We start from the raw sequence: 23,026 nt of genomic DNA, 5'->3' as shown, positions 1-23,026 counted from the left end.
ATTCCCAATCATCTTAGGGGACCATTCGGGGATGTATTACATGCTTTACTCAAGAAATGCGCGCAATGTAGCGGCTTCCTTCTCAGTGGTGATTTTACCTCCAGCTTCACTTGCAAACGAAAGTATACCATTGCCTCTTGTAAATAACTTCCATGAATTGATTTATCTTCTCATCTTCTTATTACAAGAGAGACAATATCCCCGTCTTTGTTATTTCTTCTCTTCACTTTTTATCACATCAAAAACATCTCGAGTTTCTCACTCTCAATCACATTGAAACATTTCTACCAAAAAGTAAGTAGAATCCACCCTGATATTAAACTTACTTCTGATCAGCCCTCAGACATGTCGCCTTGGACACCAATCAACGCTCGGCAGGTGGAAGAGAAGAAGCGCGCTCAAGCCAGAAGCTGCCACTGGTGTGTTATTCTGGGGCCCTTGGAGGAGCGCCGCAAGTACGGATACCCGGAGGGCTGTTGCTGTGAAGACAAGACGCAGCGCCACAAAGAGGAGGAAGCTCCGGTTAAGGCAGAGACGGGGGCAACCGTCGATACAGAGGCAGACGCAGAGGCAGACACAGACACAGACTCAGACTCAGACACAGACTCAGGCACTGACTCAGACTCAGAGGCTACCATGAGGGCAAGCCCTGAGGTTCTTCCTCAAGCGGCTCCGAGGCGACCCGTCGTCAACAAATGGGCAGGCCGCACCAGCAAGGTCAACAATCGAAAGACATGTACCAGGTGTAACGGCAAGGAGTACAACATGAGCAACTTCAAGGACCACGAGAAGGTCCACTACCTGGAAGATAACGGGGTACCAGCCCGTTTTCCTTGTGATGGCTGCAAAGAGCCCGGAAAGTGTCGAGTGGCTCGCTATCCCCAGCGTCTCGGGACGTACGCCTGCATAAGTTGCCTCAGGTCCCATAAACCATGCGGCTTCAATAAGGTTAAGGCGAAGAAGCATGATAAATGCAAACCTGGGGTACATCCTGCTCTGCTGCGCCCAATAAACTAGTACAGCAGTTGGCTCTTTGGTGGTCTGGAGTTTAATGGTTCGCAGAGAAAACGTTTGAAGGATACGAGGAAAGTATCTTTTTGACATTTCTTACTACCATGGTTTATATTGTAGTATACGAACCGTGACTTAATTCAGATGTTCTAACCTTTTTTCTTACTCCATTAATTCATTCATTCTTTACATTTCAATCATTCGGTCCAATTTCTATGCCTCCATTGATCTCGTAGCACCCTCCACTAGACCTGCAGGATATAGCACACCCATATAAACATACAATATGCTTGAGAGTCTAGGACTGGCGTAACCACTGACAGGTTATGCTGTAGATTTTGAATCACAGCTGAGGTACTCTATATAATCAGGTCAACCAGAGTAGTAAAGCTGTATGTCGCAGTGCCAAATCGATGTGGTAATAGACTCGTGCTTTGGTGACCTCTGTATTATCTACTAACCTAGAAACAGAACCTCCGATCTTCCACGCTTTGTGAGAATGGAAACCTCGCGTCCAAGGTATCTAGCTACCAAGACATCTGCAGGTGTTGTCATGGTAAGATAAAGTTTTGTATGCATACTTGTAGAGTTTAGCAACAAGCAAGACGTTTCCACTCATACTCCCTATACGTTAAGCACTTCAGATCTTGAGATATGCTCTAGGATGATTCCAGCTTTATTGAGGCCGGGGGGGTTTAACGTCAATGCCTTACAGAGTGGCCTTAACAGAAACAAGGTCCCAAATCTCAAACTGTTCAACTTCGGCCATGTAAGATGGTGGACTTCTGCATCAATCCATAACCCGGGACTCACCTGGCTGTCTAACTTAGAACCTCGTCCTCTCTGTAAGCTGGCTGTACAACCAATAAGAACTTCTCCAGTTTTTCTGTTACATGACTTGTCTCTTGAAGTTTTACACTCAAAGAAATATTGACAGATCTTGCAGACTGGTACCGGGGATGCAAAGCTATCTTAAGGGACATCCATTGAGAGGTAGATCACAGGGTTGTAAAGCCTTGCTTGCATCCCTGAATGGTGCAGCTCGTGGGTCTTCTCTTGTCTACAGGTGCATCACCGCCGACAAGGCCAACGCCTATAGACTCTTGGCCCTCACCCGGGATTCCCTTGACGTCTGGGGCATCTCTTAGACAAAGTACGAAGGGTGTAGAAAAGGGGGCATGGTAGTGCACCGCCTTGGTGATTCCGCTTCTAATACTTGTACAAATTGCTATCGGATTTGATCATTATATGGTACTTCGTCATATATGTACATGCTTACGAAGGAGACATGATACAAGGAGGAGAGCTGCGACTTGGTTCATATAAGGTGTCATTGAAGTATTTGTCGGCTGAGTGCGAAACCCCAATTATCTTGCTATCAAACATCGCTCTCTGTAGAGAAGAGGTACTACCATTCAAAATACAAGATAATTCGAGAAACATAGCATTGAAGTCGTCAGGCCAATGAGTGGTATAATAGAGACAGGAGGGTGGGACAATCAATATCACACCGTCCTCTTACTCACGGCCAAGAGGTGATTTACGGTCACTTCAATATGGAGGAAATCAGTAAGGGTGGACGTTCGAGACTAGGTGGTGCCTGAGGTATCGTAGTCAAAGCTTCGCAGTGTCCCTTCATCGAAAGGTAATGTATAGGTTCTCGGACGCTCCTCTAAGGCTTCTTGGGTCTTTTTAGACCTACCTCCAGCAATACTGATTTGCCCCTTGCCAATTCACTTGTGACTCTCTCCTCAACACGTTGTGTCCTACGATGCCCTCACATTGGTCGACCTGATAACTGTTCAAGCCTCTTGAGGGTCATCCAGCTTCTGCTATCACCAATAGTCTTCAGCAAACCTGGTCAATCGTTGACTGCGAAACATATCATCAATATGCCAACCTCCATTTACACAAAGGCGTGTCGATATCACGGATATCAACCCGGTCTTCCGTCCCATTTTCTGACATCGCCACCATTCACCAGCACCGTGAATGACATTTCACAAGGCTGTGCCTCTTTCCCCGCGGTTTTGTATTGGTTCCCGACATGTGAAGTGCCTGCCTCGCGGGAGATATTGCCTGGCGCGACACGTTTCGTGTATAAGGAATCTGAGATATCGGGTGTGCGTCATCGTGGGCTCCCTCTTGCGCGCTGCTGCCTATCACATATCCTCACATATCCTGGCGCTTTAGGACTCTGCTCAAATGACTTGTACCAAGCTTTAGGTAAGGCAGTTGATTCGATGGCCGGTTTGACATATCGGTGTGGCTGTGTCAGGGGCTTCAACGATGTGCTGGCCAACTATTCGAGTTCATGAGCGTTTGCGATAAAGTGTGACTCATTTGTGTAGGCTTGTCGGTAATGATCAATCCTTGAGAAAATGTTAAACGGTTGATTTGTTGGGGATTTTGTCAGCCCATATTGAACGGGGGCAAAAGATGCCCAATCGCCAAAGAAAGCATCGAAATTGGGTGGCGGGGGAGTCGTTGATGAAATGACAGGATGGACCTGATTTAGGCAGCAGGGGACACGGTCATTCTTATCAGTCACAGACGAGCAATAATCCATTCAAATGATTCACTTTCGAGGTTGATATCGTCCTACGTCACTTGAATTAATTAGGCTCACAAACTGTCACGTCACGTCAGCCCGATGAGATAAATGGATAATGGATATGTCGATGGGGCCGCATGCGGGACCCAGAAAATCGGGAACCACGGGGTCTCCTGCAGGACCCATCACATGCCTCCCGCTGCCGCTGCCGCTGCCGTTGCCGTGCGCGGACTCCAGCCCAAACCCGAATCGGACCCCCGGTGGCGGACCCGGCCGAGTGGTTGTGGCTGGACCCTCGAAAAACACAGCCACATCCCACGTGGCTAGTGGTCATGCAATGGAGGGGTGCGTGTTGGAACCAGAAAAAAAATCACCACTATCTTTTGAGGCCTGCTGGTCAATGTTGCTATTCTCACGAGCAAATGATGTGTAAGCGCTGAGGTGGTAATAACCTTGGCAGCAGACCACCTCTTCACATGCCATACTGAGGTATCATGATGAATATCACGAACTAATAGACCTTATCACGACCTTCTCACTGACTCCTCCGCTCGCCCTGTTATTTCTATTTGCGAATATTCATTCTGTGGTCTAGGGTTGGTTACCTACTGCAACCGTGCAGCATCGCATAACAACACAGGGCTTCATGTCGACCCCCCTTGCTCTCCTCTTGCCATGCCCTAATCTCGCCATTGGTACATAGCCTATGCTTTTCCAAAACTGAGATGTGATGTGACGTGTGAAAGAGCGGGAACATGTCGTTCTGGTTCCCGAGCTGCAGATTGTGCTAATGCATCCATTGGTCGGATCTCATTTGTTCTACGGCCGGACCCGAAAGGCCCAGCACCAAAACAGCATCCATCCTGTACCCTCGAGGCATGGACAACGCAGACAACACCACCTTTCAAAGAACCGCTGGGCATGAACGCGCCTGAGCCTTGAACTGGAGGGGCTCACCTCACGTATGACTCTTCTCTTCTCCCCTCTCTGCTGTTCTTCTTGTCCACGGGACTACCGGGATCAGACTATTCTAGGCTTCTATTTCGTCACCGACAAGAGGAAAAATTTAGCTATAATACTCCATCGTGATGCAGCACAGCAGGGCGTTGGCGCTCCAACAGAAGACATGTCAAAAAAAGACCCTCTTTTAAAATATGCAATGCATGCAGCTGCGTGTCTCTGCCCTAATGGCCTCGCAGCACACCTTAAGCGCTCTCATGCATTTGGAGAAGAGAATTTTCCAGTGCGAAGGGGAAGAAAAAGCAACGTTCAATCAAGAGTGATCGCCCTTGTCAACCAAAGTGGAGGACGCTATAGCGGGCACTGCATTCTAGTTCCGCGATCTTTAAAACGGCGGTGTTGCTGCGGTGTGCTTTTTGATCGTCGGCGCTTGATCTTGTCTTGTATTAGCGGAAGGGTTACATCTGCAGCGGCTTGAAGTCTAGTCAAAATGTAATGTAATGTATATGTAAATGTATGTATGTGTATATCTTGAGCATTAGAAAACACTAGAGAAGCAACTTTACTGCACGCCATGATACTGGCAACGTGCAGATTTCCTACCGTAGTACACACACACAGTTTCTCTCTCTGAGCCTTCATCAACAACGTTTCACTGAGAGCCGCGATGGATCTGTGGGATCCTGCATACGTCACTATGCGGCCGGCTTCTGGTCCTTGTATACCTTCAGCCTTGGCCGTTTTGCGTCCACGTCGTGAGCTAGGTCTCGGGGAGTTGCAGGGCGAGGGGTCCGTCTTTTTTTTCTCTCTCTCGTCCTGTCCTTGAAGCGCTGTGCTTCCTCTGATAGCGGCCCGTCTTTGCAAAAGGGCCCCGCGATGGTGCATCCCCATCAACGGTAGGCACCCGAGCAACGGGCACCGTCTTTTGCAAGAGTCGGTGAGGAAGAGGCAGAGAGAAAAAAAAGCTGAAAAAAGACCGCCTTGTTATTATAGCGTCCGCAGTAGGGTTGGCTAGGCTGTTGGAGGGGGAGGGGAAACCTGGAAAACTTGTTGCCAAGGGCCATTTATTTTTTCGACTTTATTTTTGGAGGGGCATTGGCTTTGTTGTTTGGATATCGTCGCTTGACGCAGCGAATAGAGGAGAGCTGTTGTGTAAGGATAAGTCAAAGGCACCAGGGTTCTGCAGACGCATATCCGCCATGCAAAAGTCCTGATCAAAAGAAGAGAAGAGCTCATTCTGTTGTTCTATTGTGCCCCTCCATCACTTACACGCCGGGGGTAGTACCCTCTCCCGCCTCCCCTCTATCGTGAAGCTTGATTGATGGTGGTGCACACATCAACGTGTCTGTGTATGTATGTCTGCGTCTGCGTCTGCGTCTACTAGACAAGGCAGTGCGTGTGGTGGATGCCAATCGGCTTCTAACTCGGGGTGCATGGCGGGACCGATATGACGGGGCCGCGGGTTTGTTTGGACATCAATACAGCAAACCAGAGGGTATATGCATCGAGCTGCAGACACTGTCAGCGCCAGCATCAATGGAAGGGATAGCTATGAGTCACCGGCTCATCCACTCGGAGGTCCATTGAGAAGAACATCGGTCAAGAAAGATGATGGCGATAACAACCGACAGCGCCGAATATCGAGCGATGCGATGGATCAGTCATTTCAAAGTGCGGCAAAGCTGTCAGATAGAGAGCAAGGCTGTCATAGACTCCATCAATAAAGGAAGGCATCTCGCGATGAAAATTTATCCTTGAAGTAAGAAAGCGGCAAAATGTTCATGTTGGACAAGGGTGATCGAGGATTGCATGGAACAAGGATGGCAATGGGGATTGGAAGTCCACCTCAATGGCCGCCAACAACAAGGCCGACGACATTATACGCCGCGAGGGCGTGTGCGTCTAGATTAGATGTTGGACATACATGTCCATATCCATACCGTCAGAAGCCATTGAGAAAAAGATGCAATTCTGATGCTCTCTGAAACAATAGCTGAAGAGCAAAACACACCGACCAAGACATACATACAAACTCCAGACTCTGAGACCAGACACAAACTGTTGATGCCCAAAAATGTCCATCGCAATAATCTTCCTCCTCTGTTGCTCTGTCAAAGCAAACACCAACACCATGTTTATCCGTATTCTGAGATAAACACAACAGACAGTCCTAGATAATTTCAAACCTGGACTCGGCTGTGTACCACATGCCGGCAGGGAAACTCGCAAAAGACAAGGGCAAGACTTCTCTTATTATTAGCGTATGAAACATGGTGCCCAGCACCAAGCACAGGATAGCGTTGGGCCGCGATTTTTCCCCCTTCTAAAATTCATTACCAGGCCCAAAAGGGGGGCGTGCGGGGGGGAGTGTAAGTTATATGTGACCCATTGTCTCTGGCCTTAATCTCGGGCCCCAGGTCAAGGTCAAGGTGAAGGAAGCTCAGACCGAACGCCCGGGTCTCTCTTGTTATTGAGCGAGATGTGATGTCGACTGTGTACACACTGTACAGTCGCATTCTTGACCCTTTCTCCTGAAGGGTTGTGCTGGCTCGCGCTGCGTTGTCGTGGGTGTTTTAATGTGTTGGTCTTATTGCCAGGACCAGTGCACAGCCCAGCCCGTGTAATCTGGTGGGAAATCCTTGTCTCATCGCTGCACACTGACCGATTTTTGCCAAATATTTAACATTGTGGGCACACGCACACAAAATAATTTTGTCAAAATAGAAAATGTCATGAAAATATCATCGATCCTGCAATAATATTAGCAACACCGACGACAAACTGGGGTTGAAGCTGGGCAATGTTTGACGCAGACTCCATCCGGCTGTTGTCCGCCATCCGCGAATCCACCAGCAGAGACCTTCTAGAGAAACTCTCAGGCCTCTGAAAGGCCAGAATCGTCTCCCCGCGTACCCATTACCCATTTGAGGACTCCGTCCTCGTGTCTGGATCGCTCACCCGCTGTCATTGTGGGTGCCATTAGGGCAATGTCGTGGCCGCTAGACCTCAGTGACCGAATTCTGGGACTCAGGCACGCGTTTTGAACCATGACCAGGGGGAGTCAGTAGTCTGTCTAGTCAGTCATCTTGGACGGGAAGTCAGGGTCCCCCTAGACACGCCCATCCAGACTCTGTCCCCCCTGGCAATGACCACAAGCTCCGAGGCCTGTTGACTCCGGCTCCAGGAATTCTTATCCACCCCCTGCTTCGTCCGTCCCATCGCCGGCCATTGCAAACCCTATCCATGGTCATTTCAAGGATGTTTGATCAATACCCTTGTCCCCTAGCCCCGGGGCACAGGTAATCTTCGGTCCGGTCATCCCAGCCAGAGTCCATTTTGGTGAGAACGACAACCGGATAAAAGCCTTCTGGGATCCTGGGTGTTGTTGAAAGTAAAGGAGGCCAGAGCGTTGACACTCGCAATCAAACCTCTGATTTTCATCGGTCCGGATGCGGAGGACAATACCAGGACTTTTTGAATCATACAACAGTCAGAGTCAAACTGATGTAAATGTCATGAAATGTTGAAACTGTTCAATTGTTTTGTGTCGTATGTGTCATCTTGTTCAGCGTTCTGACTCAAGGTGTAGAATCGACGGCAGGGGTTTAAATGGCTACAAGCCAGCTGAGAAAAATCTGAATCACGGACCCAAGATCTTTAAAAGGAGTTGACAGAAAGATACCGTACCTGCCAGATCTGAGACGGAAATGAACGATCAAGGTATGGAAATCTAAGATGTCAAGAGCTAGGCTCTGCCCAATCAATACCACAGACCGGAAAGGTGCAGATAAAATACCAGCCGTGACAGGCAAAGCACGGAACTAGGGCCGAGGCCCAATCTCGAGTCTATCGGCATGAAGAAAGGGTAATATTCATCAAAGCGACGGCCTCCCTTTTTCGTTCGGCGCAGATCGGGATATGTTTCTAGATGTGGGAGGCGGATCAAGGGCGAAATATGATTGACATTGCGGCGTAATTTACGGAGTACTATGAGCAAGGTATTCGAGTTAAAGGGCGATTCATGCCAAGTATCTTGCCTTTCCGGAAGTGAAGAACTGCAGCATTTCAGTGTGACACAAAAGTCTCGATGTGGAATTGGAATTTGGGTCCGATGGAGTTGAAGAGAATGGAAGAATGGAAGACCTGGAGAGTGAGTGACAGGCGGGCTAGAGAGAGACTCGCATGGGACGCTTATCCCTCTCTGGGTAGAAGGCCTCTTCTTCTGGTCTGTTTACCACTTCGTTCCGTCAGCATTACCTTAGTGCCGTTGCAGTGGCAGGCCGCATATTGACAGGAAACGACCCCATTCGCGAGCCACTTCTCCGGTGCAGGGTTTGACATGTGTTGACTCCGCTGCCGCGCTTGCGCTTCCCACTCGTCCAGTACCTAATGCACGATCTCTCCATATCCGTCTTCCGTTTCTCCATCTCCTCCATCTCCATCTTTGTTTGGCCCCCGCCCGCCGTGCCGTGCGTGCGGAGAAGAGCTGTTGACATCCGATCCACTGGTTTTTGTTCGCTCGATTCTTCTTTCGTCAGATCACTCTGCATTGGTGGCAATCACAGCTTTGTTTCGAACCGCCAGTGACTTCATGTGAGGGAGCTGATGTGATTGTCACTAATGCAAGGGGACGACTCTCCCAGCCTCTTCATTTTCTACCGCCATGTTTGCCGTGAAAATCTAGGACTCGAAATCAATATTACAATGAACAGGGTTGCAAAACTACAAAACTGCTCAAAAAGGAAAGTTGTAACAAGAAAGAACGAAAGAAACTCCGTAATCATCCGTATTCGTAAGACGGAGGAACTCATCACATGCACAATGTAGCAACCTCGATGTGCAGCCCTCGAATCATCCATCACATTGTTTTCTACCGATTGGCGGTTCCTCAAATTCACGGTGACCATTTGTGATGCGTGATGCGGAGAAGTAGTGGTAATGATTCCTCCGAGGCGAACCTGTCACAAGGTAGAAAATCTCATGCATGAGAGCCCTTGGGGGAAAATGCACGACACCCATCTACTACTGCTGATGATGTATGTACGCGCACGCTGGAACCGCCCAATGAGAAAGTATTGGTGGTAAGCGTGTGATGATAAATCATGATGGTGTGAAGAACCTGAGGATTGATTGATAAAGGTCGACAGCCTTCCCTGATTTTCCAACTGTCAATGAGTCCTTGTCCGTTAACTCCATTCTCACGGCGGCACAGCTTGCGGAGTTTTGCCATTCAACCCTCCGCTTACTGCTTTGTACGAGGCCTTGTTGTTACCTAAATACGTGCCACGCCGTATAATCGGAGGCCAGGCAACATATCACCGAGTCGAGTATCCGTACCAAGGCCCCAAGGCTCGGAAACTGTCTTGTATTGTATGTTTTATGATTCGCCATCCATTCCAGCCTTGTTGACATACATAGAGCCCTAGCAACCAGTGGATATCGTCCTCGGCTACTCTGCCTTGCGACAAGACCAACCAGGTTACTCACTGGCTGACGGCGCAACGACTCCAGGTGGTAGCCTGCCGGTAGCTTCCAGTCATCGCCAGCCTCGCGTCGCACTTGTGTCAAGCAAGTGCTATTAAGGGCCAGGCTGATAGCCTTTTGCATGGATTACGAGGACCACATTCACAAGCTCCAGGGAAAACGGCGCCCCAAGTCCATCATCATCCTTGCTGGCCGCTCCGTTGCGTCAGCATTTTGTTCGTATTTCCGTATCCTCAGGAAAACTTTCCCATACCCTTACCCAGCCCAATACCCTAATTAATCTAAGTTACTTTAATATTCCAAAGCGTGTCCAGGGGTTGTAACGGTCTACTGATTGCCCTGGCCAGGCTTGAATCACACCGAGCGAGCTTTGGAGCTGGGCCCCCTGTTGGTTCGGTTGCCGCCAGCGCGCCTAGAAGCCCAAGGAGAAGGAAAAATTTTCACCGGAAGAGAATCGCGGGCATCCGGGCCTGCAGCAAGACGTTGGGATTCCTTGGGATTTGGATCCAGGCCGTCAATCTCGCTTACTCCCCGCCGGTAAATTCAACTGGCTCTTCAGTGGGGACACACGCCCTCTGTCTGGATATTCAAGCCAATTTCTGACCTGGCGAGTTCTGGCTGTTGCTCGCTGAATTTCGGAACAAGGGGAATTTGAGAAGTGAGAAAGAGGCGTGCGAGACGAGACATCGGTGTCAAGAGAAGCAAGCAATATTCGATCAGGGAGCCCGGTACTGCACTGAACCCCGCCTCCCGAAAACTCCGTCAGGTAAATATTATTTATTTTTTTGTTCATTTTGAAGAAAAGTTTTCTGTGGCCTCGTCTCGTTTTCCTTTTTGTCGGATCCGCACACTTTTCACTCATCCCAGCATTGTTTCTCCCTGCATTTGGTGGCTGGCTCGATGTGATACAGGAGGAAACAGAAAGAAAAAGAAATAAAGAAAAAGAAAAGAAACGAGGCTCTGGAGAAAAGGGGAAGTCGAATTGTGTGCGTTGTGTGCGAGTGCAGTGTCCCTTGTGTTGCTGCTTGTCTTGTTGTTGAGAGACAAAGAAGCACCAGTGCACTCAGTGCGCCACTATATACACACCCTGGGACAATTACATGACACTCAGAGCTGAACTGGATGGGAAAGCAGTCAATCAAATTGGCCTGTCAACTTTTCATGCTCTTTTTTGCTCCTTTTCACATGAAAGGCTGCCTCTTTTGCCTACCTATCACAACAATTATCTGCTATGATATTCTGCCCCCTATTCCTTGGATGTGCTTTTTCGCCTCTTGGTTCATGAACATATTAGCTGACGAGTGGTTCAAGACTGAGTCATAGTTTGCGCGTGAGAACTCGAGTTGAATCATAATTGATCAAACCCGAAAATACCAGTACCCAACCAAAAAAAGATAACACTGAATTGGGTTGCGGAAGCGGTAGGGCGTTTAAAAAGAAAAAAGCGCCATATACAGCCATCCACAAAATTATCGGAAAACCCAGCAAAACTTGGCCGCATTGCAGCGTCTGGCCTTGCAGCGGTGGTCCTGGTAAAGACTGCGTCACCGTTTTGGCTCATTTCGCCAAAAACAATCAAAGTTGAGGCCAGTGCGCGGCGCACGTTGACTCGACTGGTTGGAGAGAAATTGGCTGTGCGCACGTACAGTATGGGTTTTTTGACTAAGCGTTAAACTCTGTCTCTTCTTACACCCTGATTAGCAATACGATACGATACGGTGCGGTGTTGTCCTCGGTCGCGATCAATTAATCAAGCAACACTGCCTCTTTCTGAGTCATATCAGTTCGAGGTGATTCTAGTACTCGCCAGGGATATCGAATAAAAGCACGACTTGAGACTGATTTACAGTCAAAAGAGCACAAAAGATTCTAAATTAATCACCCAAGACTCACTCAGCATTGCGCAGCAGCACAGCACAGCAAAGCGCTGCAGTCACTGCAACCACTGGAATCAAGTTCAGCGGCGAGAAGAGTGCAAATGCGAAGCCTACATAAGCCAGGTTGCACCCCTGTCTCACTGTTGGAAGAGTCACTCAATTCTACCACACCCTCACAAAGCCTGCCTGCGGCTTTTCCACCCCCTGCCCCTATCTGAGACCCCCTGTCCTCACTTTTTTTTTTTACTCAACCCCCGGTCGGGCCCCTCCTCCCACTAGCGTCCTCCCCTGCCATCACCCGCTAAGGTAGTGTAGGCAGGTTTGGGAGTCGGTGCGGTACGTGAGGTGTCCACACCCAGAGACACACACACAAATCTTAGAATATATATCTCTGTTGCTTCCCGCTCACCCTCCTTTCCTCCTCTCTTTCACGTATCTTGGCGATTGCCAATCACTCTGAATCCCCAAACAAGTTCATCAAAACTTATTCAGCACGTCGTTGCATCGACGTCATCGCTCTTTTTCTCAATCAATTACTCATCTGGCTTCTGGACCCCCGAAGCGTCCAGCGTCTTCTCGACACTACTACCAGGTTCCACGGGATCTGGTGCCTATTCCTCCAAGTTGAGGAGAGATATAATACCCATCGGTCATGTTCGCCGTCGCAAAAGAATCTTCTAACCTCTTTTCCTCCGACTACATACCGAGGTGACGGGCCTATTCCATCACCTCCCCTTGGGCGTCTCTTCCCCGGCGCATCTTGATCGTTGAATCTGCTTGCATGCAGTCTTGACATTCCTGACAAGCCAACTCAACTTACTCACTAGAAAAAGACAAAAAAAGACACGATAACAACTCGGAAATCCGCGAGCGACACGACAACCCAACAACTGCGGGTGCTCGGGAGGAGACCAGTTGTTTGAACCCTGGAAACAGCGGATGTCAGTTGGACATCGCCACACAATAACATGAGTTACAAATCTCCACGAACTCCTGGATCGACGCCGATCCACGACTACGACAGCGTCTACTCGAGGATGTCGTCCGCAACTCCAACCCCTTCCCCGAGGCCGACCTGGGCCGACTCAACTCCCAGGCGGCCAGCGACGCGAGCGGCTCATTCGCGATTCAACAGCTACTCTCAGGCTAGCGACTTCAGCCCTCGTCCTCCAAAGGACTCGCCTCGCTACAACAGCATTGGGCAATATAGCACGGCAGATGTGAGTCACAAAACTTCTTCGTCGCGCAGGCCTTCCGAGTCATCTCCGCGCTCCAAGCGCGACCGCCGATTCTCATTTACCTATGTCCGGGCTTCCACCCCATATGGAGAATCCGACGAGGACGAGATCATCGAGGCGCTGGGACATACATATGTGCTTCCCGCACAGTCCCGCTCCAAGATCAATCATCACCGCAAATCCGCTTTCCTACCTCGAGACTTTGATGATGACCGGGGACGGTACACTAATTACGACGACTACCTGCAGGGTGCTACCACCGCCGCTGTCTACGATGACTACTACACACGAGAGCAGGCTTCCACTTTCCAGTCGCCTCAGCCTCAACCCCGACCTCCTACCAGCTTCGGCCACAGCCGTCGATCCTCCACCGCGGTCCCCCCTCCCCGGCCACAGACTGTCCGTCCCGCCAGCTCACACCGCAGCAAGCCCGCCTCTACCCCTTCCACTCCCAAGGCTACCGATGCCGATGCTCGCAAGCACCGCATTCCTGCTGGATACTCACTAAAGAACTGGGATCCTGCCGAAGAGCCCATCCTTCTCCTAGGTAGTGTCTTTGATGCCAACAGTCTCGGAAAGTGGATCTATGACTGGACCGTCTACCACCAAGGTCCTGCCACTCCCATTTCTGATATGGCTGGTGAGATGTGGCTGCTTCTCATTCAGCTCGCTGGCAAGGTCAAGCGAGCTGAGGAGACAGTCGGTCGCGTCCGCACTCCTGACAACCGTGACCTTGTTGAGGAGTTCATCGAGGCCGGTGAGCGCCTCACCGAGAAGCTCCGATCCCTCCTCAAGGCCTGTGAAGCCCCCATGCTCAAGGCTGCCAAGCGCAAGCAAGCTGGCCTTGGCAAGAATGCTGGTGTCGAATTTGTTGAGACCCTCTTTGGACGTGACCGAGAGCTCGACAAGACGGAGAAGTTTATGCAGAACGTGAGGCTCTTCAACCTTCGCTTTGACGCCAACTGTGAAGAAATTCTCCGGAACCCTACCAAATAAGCGGATCATCCATTGGACCCCTGGATTGTTTCTGTTGACCCTACCATACCTATACCTGAGGAATCTATGATACCGGCCAGTGACATTTACCAAAGCTCGCCGGACTGGATACCCATATCCGTTGTATACTACCCGGATCTCCTGGATACACACTCTCATACCCATCACAAGGATTTCCATCTATCTTTTCTTTTACGACATCTCTACCTCGTCCCAAGGAAGCGATTTCTTTTTATTGACTTGGCAATCGAAACAAAGACACCAAGACTCATGGGGCGACCTGTACCACCAGCAATGCAAACGCGCGCGCGGAGGAGGGGATCGATATCAAGGGGGCTTCTTTTTCTTCCAATTCGAGATACCCAGTGTTTTTTCCGTTCGGAATGACGCGAGCAGTTGGCGAGGGGGAGCAAGCAAGCAAGCGAGTCATCTTCAGTGATGACAAGGAGTGACAGACTCCGATTCTTTTTTTACTCTTTTTGTTTTTGGAGCTTGGATATTATCTTGTCTTTTGGGACCAGCGCGCGTTAGGATAACAAAAGTGATTGACACTTAGAACGGAAGGCTATTTACTACACGGTAATCTGGAGGATTTGACGTCTTTAACGTTCCTCATTGATGGATGGAAGCAATGTCCTCATGCATTAGAGCTATGAGGAGGGGTTGGGGGCGTTAAGGATTGGTTATACCACTTTCAAGATGGATACTTTTGATTTCGATTATTTTAATATTTAGGCAAAAAAATCGCAAACTATCTACACAATTATCTCTGTTGTTCCTGATGTCTATGAAGTTTGATGTGACTGTATACAATGTACCTCCAAGCACCACAGTACCGCATTTGGTGATTGCGTTTCCTGATCCTGTTTGGACATGATTATCCCCTCGTGTTTCCGTTTTAACAAACCCCGCGTGTGAGCGAGGGGTATAAACGCAAATGGCTTGGTTTGAGGCACTTTACTTCTACAACGTGGGTTAGTGAATGGACGATCCGGCATGAGGTCATGGCCAAGCAACCCCTGGACAACTAATGCGTCATGCAGTTTCAAGAGCCCTTGAATTGAAGCAACAGTCATTTACTTTTGTAGGATTGATTAACATGATTGTGATGTAATTTACTGGGATATTCCATGATTTGACGATGACCACCTGACCAGCGATCGTTACCGTAGACTTGAGAGGCTTTGTTTCAGCCAGTTTGCACGACTCGCGCTAGGGGCTTGGGCATTGGAATGTGTGAAACTTTGAAAGAATGACTTGCAGGTGCTTGAAGTGGAGGGAGCTAAACGTTGGAATCAGTGGGTTTCAGATCATACAAAGGTGGAGATGCCGTTGAGAAATGGTGTTGGGACTTTTTGGAATGAATCCTTTCCCTTGACTCGTAAAGTTGAGAGCTAGAAGCTGAGGCGTTAGACGTACGTTGTTCGGGGAATGCCGTATCTTGAGTTTTTGCTAGAGAGTGAACTTTGTCATGTATGAAACCGTTACAATCAGCCATTGTCTACTTAGTAAAAGTTTCTTTCGTGGATGAAGGCTGTTACTGAGAGAGGCTTAGCTAGTGGTGGTGTGGGTGCAGCGAGCGGCTACAAGGCCAATGAGTGCACAGGTGAATTACCTTGCTTTTCCCTTTTTTCGCGGTTTTTACCACGTGTGGCATATGGAGGGTAGAGGAGGGGCTAGAGGGAGGAGAGGTTGGGGGCCAGATTGATATGCTGGATCTTGCATCTGGGAGGCACATGTGATCCAATGTGATGTGATAAGACGGAAGGGGGGGTCTCGATTGAGGCCGCAGTGAGAGAAATATCCCAGTCTAGAAATGTTTGCATGTTGGGGTTCTACAGAGCGCATTTCTACTGTATGTGGTCTGTGAACAACCCCCAATTGTAACTGTAACCTTGATACCACACCACACCACGATGTGATGTGATGTGTGTCCGGCAAAGGTCCCCCTTCCCCCCGTGCGCCGGCGTCTAAGACGCCCGTCATCCCGTGAGGGAGGTTGGGATTATTGCAATGCGTATAGCCGTGATTACATCCTGGGGATGACAGGTGTGTAACACTCACGGGCTGGATTCATACCTAAGCTGCGAGGCTCAGCCTGCAGAAAGAATTAATAAGTAATGTAACCCCGACAAAATATGCACAACGTAACGTAAGCAGTGCATACAAGGCTGAGCGTGCAGTAAATAATTAATTATAGAATGTTAAGCTCAACCTCTTATATAGCAAGATATGCCCTGTTGTAGAACTCTATGACACTTGGATGTCTCGGCCCAGTGCCGTGGGATGATTATTATGTACGACATCAGCTGAAAAAAGCTTCGTGTCGCACAAAACGTTGCACCTGTCTGATTCGTTTGTTAGACGCAGCATGTTGTTGTAAGTGAGATAGTCGGGAGTATCCTGTGAGAGACGGACACGTTTGACGGGTGTATCGATTGAGCTACATATACATGCGGGTAGATTCTTTCTCAGCCTTGCAACGCTGGGTTTTTGTCGACGGACACGAGCATGTCTCGTCTCAGACTTGTGTGCGGCAGAGGTTAGATTAGCTTGACTAGTACCTCGAGCGAGTTGATGCTGGGAGGTTGTAGCACAAGTGGCGCTGTTTGAGCTTCGTGTAAGTGAATGGCGAGTATCCCCTCTTTGGTAGCGGGCTCGATATCGCGCTCCTGCGAGTCGCCGATGTACACGATATCTTGCGGTGCGATCTGAAGATGATCAAGTACCTTGCCGAAGAGTCCATCGATCTTGGCCACACCGAAGAAGTTTGTGGTCGCGAGAAAGTTGATGTACTTGTCGATGCCCAGGTCTCTCACTGCTCGTTGCTGTGCATCCTGCGGTCCTTCTGTAATCACTGCGATCTTCCTTCCGGACGCCTTGATTGCTTCGAGAAGAGAAACAGCTCCTGGTTTGAGTGTCAAGTTATCCACAAGAACACGCTCGTAGTCCTCTAGCAGCTTATCGACACTATCGTGACTCAATCCAAAATAGCTCAATGTGGCAGCGAAGCGAGCGCGACGGTAGTCATGTGAGGTTTTTCCGTCGGTGAATGCATCGGCGGTTCCTTGCTTCAGAATGATTCCGTATTGGGTTTGAAGATCTTGGAGTGTAGTTGATGGGTTTTCGTTGGCGATGCGTGTAAGAACGCGAGTTGTGGCTGCGCGGCTGGCTTTGCGGAATTCATGGAGAGTATCGTCTAGATCGAATCCGAACCAGGTTCTAGTCTGTAGGCTATCATGTAGCTGACCCCCATCTTTCTCGGTGGCAGAAGACATTACAGTGACGTTTCAAGGTGTTGCGAATAGGTTATTGCGAGAGTTGAGTGGATGTTTTTATAACGCACGCATGAACAGTCCGTCAAGGCGTGATCAACGGAGCATATGCTTGATCCGCTTTAAACCTAATTAAAACAAAACTCTACTCTCAATTTAACAACATGTTTAAACCCACCCCATATATTCCAAGCGGCTTCAAAGCTTCCTCTTTTTCTATTGACCACTCGGCAGCACCTGAGAGTCCACACGAAGTCTCGGGTAGGTGACTTCTCACTCCAAGTTGACTTTCAACATTCAGTCAACACCATCCTCTTAAGGTCAGTCCTAGACCGTATGGACAGTCGTCTCATAGATTTACAAGCCGGCACCAGTATTTTGACAACATTTTTTACTACTTTCTGGGGCCTTCAATTTTGTAGATGAAGTTGATTGACTACAGAAAGTCTTATGATTCAACACTCCAGTCCCATAAACCTCCAAAGTGCTTATCATTTCATTTATTATTAAAGAATTATCGGAATCCCTCTGGTATCTTAATTCCTACTACTTATGAGACATCTTACCTATCTTATATGAATCCTGTCATTATTGTCACTGAAGGTCGGATTCATGTGAATGCAGCGGTGATGACTAAGCGTGCAGTAGCTGGTCAAAATTCCCCATCATCTCATGCGAGAGGTTGGGTTGGATCAGCTCAACCCGAGGTTCAATAAACAACAAGAACGGTCGCAGTTACAACGCCTGGCAAGTCAATTGGGGTCAAATCAACACAGAGATACCCTGGACTTTTCTGAGCTGTTAAAAGTCTCATCACGTCACAATGCACTATGTCAGATTTCTGGGGCCACCCAAGGTGATTAAGAACCGCCGCGGCACCCTGGTACAGCTGCTCTTCACCATCACAACAGACCTTGGCGACTCATTCCTCTTCCCAGAAAGGTTTCTAGACCTACAAGTTGTCGCCATCGCCGCTTCACCCGAAGGAAGCTCAACATGGCTCCTCTCAGACCCCGGACATCTCGACTGGGAACCCGGCATGCGCGTTGCAAAGCCAGCATTGGAAATGCCCGTCGCTCTTGAACGAGCTCTTGAATCTGGAATGAGAGTCCATGTCTGTGTCCGGGCATCAGAGCCTGTTCACACCGCGGAGAGTGTCCCACGCATTCTGGCCTTGTCGGCCGAGAAGATGCGGTATCGGAAGGAAGCTGCAGAGAAGGGCGCTGTCATGCCAGCTTGGGTGCCTCTAACTCTCACACCAGCAGACAATGCTGTGTCGATTCGAAGACTCCAACTGAACGACACACCTGAGGGGCTGGGAACAATTGAGATTGAGGAGGAGATCGGTGAGAGCATTGCGCGTCACATCTGGGATGGCGGCGTGATAGCGACGTGCGCACTTGCAGGTATCGAGACTGCTCCCGATTGCGAGTCCAGTCAAAACCCCTGCATGAGAACAATGAAGAATATCTTCACCCGTCAGAAGTCGATCCGTGTGTTAGAATTGGGTTGCGGTGTGGGCATCTTGGGTGTTGGGCTCGCCGCTGTGTACCCCCGACTGCAGCCTGAAGGTGGCGACTGCACCATCCTCATGACTGATCTACCGGAAGCTGAGGAGCGCGCGAGATCTAACATGAAAAGGTTGGAAAATTCTCATCTACGCTTCCAGGAGAACCCTGTTCGAATGCTCTACGAAAATCTTGACTGGGAGGAGGGCAGACAAGGTCGCTTTGGACCCGACGTTCGATCTGGACCTTGGGATCTTGTGATGCTCAGCGACTGCACTTACAATGTCGACATGCTGCCAGCACTTGTTGAGACGCTCTCAGCCATCCATGCAGCAAATCTGACCTACTTCCCGCAAGGCGAGCCATTTACTACAAAAGTATTCCTAGCCACCAAGCCTCGCCACGAATCAGAAGACGTTCTGTTTGAGCTTATGGACAAGGAAAGCTGGTACAGCGTTCACAAGCAAGTCTTGCCGAAGCCTGTCCTTGGTGGTGTGCCTCAATCTGTCGAGCTTCATCTATTCGACAAATCTGGGCTCAGCGATGGCAGGGGTGAGATGAGGGGGGAGGACAAGAAAGAGGAAGATAAGGGAAAGAAGCACAAGGGAAAGAAAGAGAAGGAGAAGGAAAAGGAAGCACAAGACTAGGCTGAAGCTGCAAAGGGCCTCAGGCAATTCATCGCAAGGCGACCGCATACCAAAACGTGGATAGCCAATTGTCCAAACAATGCGCTCACCGTCACACAGCAACAAACACCTCAATAGGCTACTGCGACGACTTTTGCTTTGAGGCTCGACTCTGCAGACAATGATGGTGCCGAAAGGCTCAATGTCATTGGGGTTACCCCGCGTGTTGTGTAACGCCCTCCAGCCCTGATATTTCGAGGATTGGACACAGCGATTGGAAACGAACCAGTAGGAGGAATGGGCGGGGTGGAAGATGACTTGCTTAATTGACCGGTGTGGTGGTGTGCTGATGAGTTGTCCCTCAAGCCCACGAACGGACCATGAGGCTCTGCGATGGCCTCAAAATCGAGAATCCCCGATCGTGTATTTAGCGACGAGTTTAAAATGTCCACCATTTCTAGCGATAAAATTGATACTTCATTCTTCAGGCAATCATGGCAGATACAAAGGTCAAGGTCAATGGCCATACTAATGGCAATGTCAATGTCAATGGCACGACCGACAAGACAACCACCAAGAACACCAAGCTATGGCAACTCCTCGCTCTAGCAAAGGAAGTCTCCAAAGATGTCGGCTCAATCGAAGACTTTGAGAAATCAGCTGAGGAGCGAGAAGCTCTCAAGCAAGAACTCGAAGCCAAACAAGGCGAGAACAAGCGTCTCCGCGAATTCAACGACAAGATCGTGCGAGAGTTCTCAGACCACAAAGCACAAGCCAACGCAAAGACTGAAACACTCTTTGCAGAATTTGAACAGAAGTATAAAACTTATGAGTCTAACAAGGCAGCCGTTGAAGCCATGGAGAGAGAGGTCAAAGAAGCGAGGGAGAAACTCGCTGCTGCGGAGGTGAAGGAGGGAGAGGTCGAGAGTTTGAAGCAGAATCTGGCGGCTGCGGAGGCGCATTTGACCAGTCATGCTTCTGAGATTAGAGAGATGAATGCGGAGTGTGAGTTGCAGAAATCGCAGATGGAGGCTAATATCGAGGAGTTGAAGGGGTGTAAGGAGAAGTTGACGCAGGCGCAGAGTGATCTTGGGGAGGGTATTCTGCGAGACTTTGGAACTGAGGAGGTCAAGAAGTTGTGAGTAATCTCTCTGATGTGAGAAATGGGTTGAACTGACGAGGATAGGCGATCTGACCTCCAGGAGCTGTCAAAGAAGGTTCACGACTTTGTCAATGAGTATTTCAACGACCACGATGGCGCACAGGTAGGACCACGCGTTTTGCGCTCTCTGAATTATACTGACAACTGCTAGGACTCTGCGAGCGAAATACAGGAACTTCACGCCCGTTTTCCCAAGATCCCGCTCTCAACTCGCACCACCAAAGCAAGTGCCAAGATGCGCTGCGCTGTCGCTGACGCTGTAATCGCGGAAACACTCCTCTCTTATGTCTTTGTCCCCTTCTACGTCGCCAGCGACATGAGGGCCACTGCATCTAGTATGCTTGGCTTCTTTAAAGGCGATGAGCGCCGAGAGACAGTGTATCGCTCTCAAATTCTCGGATCCCTCTCTGATTCTGAGCAAACTGAGACGGTCCAAGAGGACATTGTGCGCAAAGCGAGCAACGAGGTGCGAAGCACTCTGCACCCGCTCGTCGTGGCGTACAAACAGACTGGCTTCTACAATGCTGTCCCAACACTGTTCAGACAGGCTGTTGCACTTTGGGCCGATACGCAGCGCTCTCGCGACATGATCACTGCAGAGATGCCCGATGAGGAAGATTCTCGAGGTGCGCGCCAGTATGATGACTACGACGTCGGCAATGCTCGCAAGACAAAGGGAAATCCTAAGCCGGCGGTCCTCGCGATTCTGTTCCCGCAGTTCGTCTGTCGCGATGAAGTCATCGCCGAGGGCGTGGTTCTCAGATCCGACCAAGCTGCTGTTCTTGAGGCGCTTGAGGAGGCAAAGGATAACGGAGGTGCGAATGGTGATACGAAGAAGAAGCCTGGAACACGAAGGAGATCTTCTGCGGAACCAAAGTCTCCGCTTCGCAAGTGACTCTCACGGCTGTTCTGTATACGGAGAGAGGAGGAAGTGATTGATGTTTGGGTTTGATGTGATTGTACATGGTAGGGAAAACACGAGGAAGTGGGATTGCATATGTATGTTTGAACTTTGGTGCATTTTGGATGTAGATATTAAAAACGAGAAGAAAATAAATCAAAATTTGCGGTAATTGCTTCTTTTCCCGGTGTTGATTTTGGTGCAAACAGCGAATATCGCAGTTGTTATGAGCGCATAGAATGGTGATCCTGTCAATTGCATCGGCTTTCTGGTATTTATACTGAGCTTGACACAATAAGACTGTTCCATATGGGCAAAGATGAGGCAATAGCTGGCAATTAATAATTTATCAGAGAATTTTCTGTGATTTATTCCCGAGCTAGATAATCTGACTCCAGTTAGGTGACGTTAAGCAGATTCATTAACACCAGCTCGAACCTTGCTCCGCCTCCGATGTAGAAGATACCCTACTCCAGTGGGCAGAGAGTCTCCCTTTAGTCTTCGTCTTCGTCTCCGTAACCGTAGTAGCGGGCCCATTTCTCCATTTCCTCGTCGTAATCGACAGTCTGCGAGGCATCTTGGTTGTGACCAGTAAGGCTTTGCTGCCGTTCCTCTACAAGTTTTCGTATGGTCTCCTGCTGTTTATCTACAGTCCGCTGCAGTTTACCGAATCTTGTTGCCAGTTGGGTCAGGAGGTGTCGTGCATGCTGTCCCTGGTCAACTGGGTGGTTTCACCAGGTAAGATCAGTGCCAATGTCGCCCCCGTAGCGTCTCTGGACAGAACCTCTGATAGCCGCTCCGACGGCGCTGGCATTGAGTTTTCCGAGTCCGTAGATACCTACGAGAACGAACCAATTCTCGTAGGTGATGTTGTACCACCAAGGTCCCCTGACCTGCTTGTCCCACATCTTTTCAGCCAGAGGGAAATTTAAATCCCTTAACGAGGAGCAATTGGAGGGCAAGTCTGGTGCCAGTAGCCGCGGTACTGGTACGATGGCTTAGTTCGAGAACTCTTGTTGTGGTGAAAAGCGCCCTCCTTCAGGAGACTGGGGATGTTGTCGCGCACGTCGCGGGGCGTACCGGGAGCCTTCTCCTTGAACATCTCGACGATATGGGCCGCAGTCTGTTTGTTGGCATCCTTCAGAACCCCCATGGGCAGGTCGTCAACAGTCAGACTGTTGACTGGGTCATCACTGAGAATCACCACACCGCCTTCGTCAGCTACCTCGACGACGGTAGCTGGTGTTGCCCTCGGCTTGGGGCCAGCCATCTCGTTGCTCTGCTACGGTTCGTTAGCAAATATTTAGTAGGCTACGTTCATGGGATCTGGATACTCACACATTGCAACGCATAATTGTATGTGATCTTGCAAAAGTGGGTGTGAAATTGGAAAGTCGGTCTTCCCGCGCAGATTGGAGAGATGAGTGCCCAGAG

The 23,026-nt window shown here is 49.5% G+C and overlaps 7 protein-coding genes across 7 annotated transcripts; 4 read left to right on the top strand and 3 right to left on the bottom strand.

The window, feature by feature from the left end:
* Window positions 1-345: 345 nt before the first annotated feature.
* On the top strand, window positions 346-1,017 carry FPRO_09835 (uncharacterized protein; the record flags this gene model as incomplete). Its single annotated transcript, XM_031233269.1, has 1 exon — window positions 346-1,017. One exon carries the CDS (start codon window positions 346-348, stop codon window positions 1,015-1,017), a length of 672 nt encoding a protein of 223 aa, XP_031083123.1.
* Window positions 1,018-12,854: 11,837 nt separating this feature from the next.
* Window positions 12,855-14,120, top strand: FPRO_09834 (uncharacterized protein; the record flags this gene model as incomplete). The annotated part of the gene is made up of 1 exon (XM_031233268.1): window positions 12,855-14,120. The coding sequence occupies one exon, from the start codon at window positions 12,855-12,857 to the stop codon at window positions 14,118-14,120; it is 1,266 nt and encodes a 421-aa protein (XP_031083122.1).
* Window positions 14,121-16,663: 2,543 nt separating this feature from the next.
* FPRO_09833 (uncharacterized protein) lies at window positions 16,664-17,398 on the bottom strand (the record flags this gene model as incomplete). The annotated part of the gene is made up of 1 exon (XM_031233267.1): window positions 16,664-17,398. One exon carries the CDS (start codon window positions 17,396-17,398, stop codon window positions 16,664-16,666), a length of 735 nt encoding a protein of 244 aa, XP_031083121.1.
* Window positions 17,399-18,218: 820 nt separating this feature from the next.
* Window positions 18,219-19,550, top strand: FPRO_09832 (uncharacterized protein; the record flags this gene model as incomplete). Its single annotated transcript, XM_031233266.1, has 1 exon — window positions 18,219-19,550. The coding sequence occupies one exon, from the start codon at window positions 18,219-18,221 to the stop codon at window positions 19,548-19,550; it is 1,332 nt and encodes a 443-aa protein (XP_031083120.1).
* Window positions 19,551-20,023: 473 nt separating this feature from the next.
* FPRO_09831 (uncharacterized protein) lies at window positions 20,024-21,586 on the top strand (the record flags this gene model as incomplete). The annotated part of the gene is made up of 3 exons (XM_031233265.1): window positions 20,024-20,667; window positions 20,716-20,794; window positions 20,843-21,586. The coding sequence occupies 3 exons, from the start codon at window positions 20,024-20,026 to the stop codon at window positions 21,584-21,586; spliced, it is 1,467 nt and encodes a 488-aa protein (XP_031083119.1).
* Window positions 21,587-22,086: 500 nt separating this feature from the next.
* On the bottom strand, window positions 22,087-22,500 carry FPRO_09830 (uncharacterized protein; the record flags this gene model as incomplete). The annotated part of the gene is made up of 2 exons (XM_031233264.1): window positions 22,087-22,313; window positions 22,377-22,500. The coding sequence occupies 2 exons, from the start codon at window positions 22,498-22,500 to the stop codon at window positions 22,087-22,089; spliced, it is 351 nt and encodes a 116-aa protein (XP_031083118.1).
* Window positions 22,501-22,529: 29 nt separating this feature from the next.
* Window positions 22,530-22,862, bottom strand: FPRO_09829 (uncharacterized protein; the record flags this gene model as incomplete). Its single annotated transcript, XM_031233263.1, has 1 exon — window positions 22,530-22,862. The coding sequence occupies one exon, from the start codon at window positions 22,860-22,862 to the stop codon at window positions 22,530-22,532; it is 333 nt and encodes a 110-aa protein (XP_031083117.1).
* Window positions 22,863-23,026: the final 164 nt, after the last annotated feature.

Source organism: Fusarium proliferatum (genome assembly GCF_900067095.1).
Source record: "Fusarium proliferatum ET1 genome assembly, contig: FPRO_scaffold006, whole genome shotgun sequence".
Classification (NCBI taxonomy): Eukaryota; Fungi; Ascomycota; class Sordariomycetes; order Hypocreales; family Nectriaceae; genus Fusarium; species Fusarium proliferatum.
This window is presented reverse-complemented; position numbering and strand designations above follow the sequence as displayed.